General features: G+C 38.6%; 1 protein-coding gene across 1 annotated transcript in view; it reads right to left on the bottom strand.

Annotated features, from left to right (window-relative positions):
* Positions 1 to 1575, bottom strand: part of LOC117953163 (olfactory receptor 10J4-like) — a 2928-nt gene extending 1353 nt beyond the window's left edge. Inside the window, exon 1 of the mRNA XM_034885975.1 lies at positions 651 to 1575. Coding sequence (XP_034741866.1) covers positions 651 to 1575 — 925 coding nt within the window. The remainder of the gene's footprint in view (positions 1 to 650) is intronic.
* Between the last annotated feature and the right edge of the window lie 1174 nt (positions 1576 to 2749).

Raw genomic sequence — 2749 nt, forward strand, 5'->3', positions numbered from 1 at the left:
CGCCATGTGATTGGCTGCTTAGAAATTAAGTGTTAACGAGCAGTTGGACAGGTGTATCTAATAAAGTGGCCGGTGAGTACATGCATTCTGGCCTCACTGTTCATTATTTATTTTCCATTTGGCCATGGTAAACAGGTAAAAAGCAAATCTTATCTTCTACTACACTATCCCATTCAATATAATACATACACACAATACTGTAGTTTTGATATGCATTTGTATTTCTCTATGTAGCCTAGTCTATACTTGTACTATGTATACTATGTCTTTGTGCTGCTGCAACTACTGAAGCCCCCTGTAGATCTATAAGTGCCTAACTTGTCTTGTCCTATGCATGTTTTAAGGCCATTGATCATGTCATTACAGGTGTTGTACCAGTAAAGACCTGACCAATGGCTTTAAAACATGCATAGGATAAGAAAGGTTGTATTTTGCGGTGTTAAATCAAAAGCAAAGTGGGAAATTGTAATTGTGATTAACCTGTAACCCAGTTTTATCTTTGGGCTTTTGAGAAACTGCAGCAAATTCCTCAGTACTTATTCCATTGTTGAAGTGAGAGTCCAAAAAGTAGACAACAGTGTTTCAGAAATAAGTCTTTAAATGTTCAGAGTAATCACATCTCGGCATTATTACAAATCAACGACTGCAACCAAGTCTGTGTGAATATATCAATAACCTCTTAAGGTGTTTATAAATTTCTTTCATTTTCAGACCATACATGATTGGGTTAAAGAGAGGATGATATATTACTAGTTGTAAAGACATTGTTAAACGTACAGTATTGGAAAAATTTGTTTCCAGTCGAGGTAGAAGTACATCATATGTACTCAAACAGGAAAGGTTGATCAGAACCAACAGGTGGGGTAGACAGGTCTGTGCAGCTTTTCTCCTGACTTCTCTACTACTTTGATAGGTTACTATAAATATCCTGGTGTATGTAAAGAGTATGAAGAGTACAGGGAGCAGTACTGTAATTACTAAAACAATCAAGCCATATATATTCAGCACTGCTGAAGGAACACATTGAAGTTTGTTAACTGTGCTGTTGCAGATTATTCCTTTCAAAATAAAGTAACAGAGTTTTTTATTAGCAATCAGCAACGGTCCAACCGATATCTGACAAGCAGGTAGAAGCCAAGCTAAAATCAGGAAAATATAAACTGTTTTTTTTCTCATGATAGTGTGATATTGCAGTGGTTTACAAATAGACACATATCTGTCATAGGCCATGACTGACAACAGCAAGAACTCTGAACAGGCTAGAGTGTAATATATAAACCATTGAAAGAGACAGCCTGAATAAGATATGATCTGTCGTTTAGATAAAAAGTCAATCAAAAGCTTTGGATAGATAGCAGTGCTGAAAAGAACAGAGTTGATTAACAAAGCTGCAATGAAAATGTACATAGGCTCATGGAGGGATTTGTTAATCACTATGATGCACACAATGGTAGAATTACTGCAAATTACAAGAATATATGCTGTAAATATGATCACAAAATAGATAAATCTGTATTTCTGCACTTCCACATGTCCATCAAAAGTTATATATGTTACATTAAAGTCATTATCCATTAAGATTGTCTGAAACAAAATGTTAATGAACAAAACAGGTAAATTACTAGAAGTGTCATATAACCTGAGATTGTCTTATTCAGTCATCAGTACCTGACCTTGATACACACTGGTGTGGTCCGACAAACACAGAACTGGATCTGTGACCTGTTTGAGGTTTTTTATCAGACTGCATCCACCTCCATGGATCTCATTAATCTCTCCAATGGAAACGCTACTAATATGTAAACAACTTAATCCGACTCTGGAGGCCTGAACTCATAGATGTTGTTGAACTTTTTTTGCTCAGATTACATCACTCTGTCATATTAAGAATTGCACTCTAAGGACCTATTTGGATCGAAGATATTCAAAGTGATGAGTTGAAATTTGCACAACGCATCGGTCTGCGATGTTCTGAAACAAGTTGGTTTACACCCTTAAGACAGGACGAGGCAGTGTATCATCCTCATAGCAACAAGTCTTTGCACTTTTGTTCTCAACTTTTAGTTTTTTGTAGCTGGATAGCATTTGTTGCATCTAACTATTAATGTGGATACCGTTAGTGATGGTAAGATGCTTACAACAGCTGTATTTCTATTGACAAAGTGGAGAAAATGTTTTATTTCTCTAACTCACTGCGTTGTTTTTACACCACTGGTTCTCTCAATCATTAGCTCTCTAGCTAGCATCACCAAATACTGTTCTGTACTTGCGAGCGCTCAACGGTTGAAACAATTGACGTCCCTTACTTTCGAAAACCAGCCTCTGGAGCCTGGACCAGCTCAGTTGCACTGACAACATGTTGCAAGTTGGTGAATAATGATGCTATACAAAGTGTACATTAAGATATGTGTATTGTCATGCTGCACAACTGACACGCACAAAGGTAGCGCACAATACTGCTGACTTTCTGTTACATGTTACATAACTGATTAGCCCACAGGGTGGAGCTGTTGCTGGGTGTAAGCAATGCAACAGGATACCCTGTTACACACCATCAGCTTCAGTTGAGCTAAGACTGGCTGGTTCAGACCACCCAGGTGAGGGACCAGACAAAGAATGGCTCAAAAAACGTATGAGTAAGCGTGGCAGAGAGGGAGTGACTCTGCCCGGAGGAAGCCCGGAGCCCCTGTTTGTAGCCAGGCCCATACGGAGGGCTCGTCATTGAGTTCCTGGTGAGCAAGTTTGCCAC

Source organism: Etheostoma cragini, chromosome 11 (assembly GCF_013103735.1).
Source record: "Etheostoma cragini isolate CJK2018 chromosome 11, CSU_Ecrag_1.0, whole genome shotgun sequence".
Taxonomy (NCBI): domain Eukaryota; kingdom Metazoa; phylum Chordata; class Actinopteri; order Perciformes; family Percidae; genus Etheostoma; species Etheostoma cragini.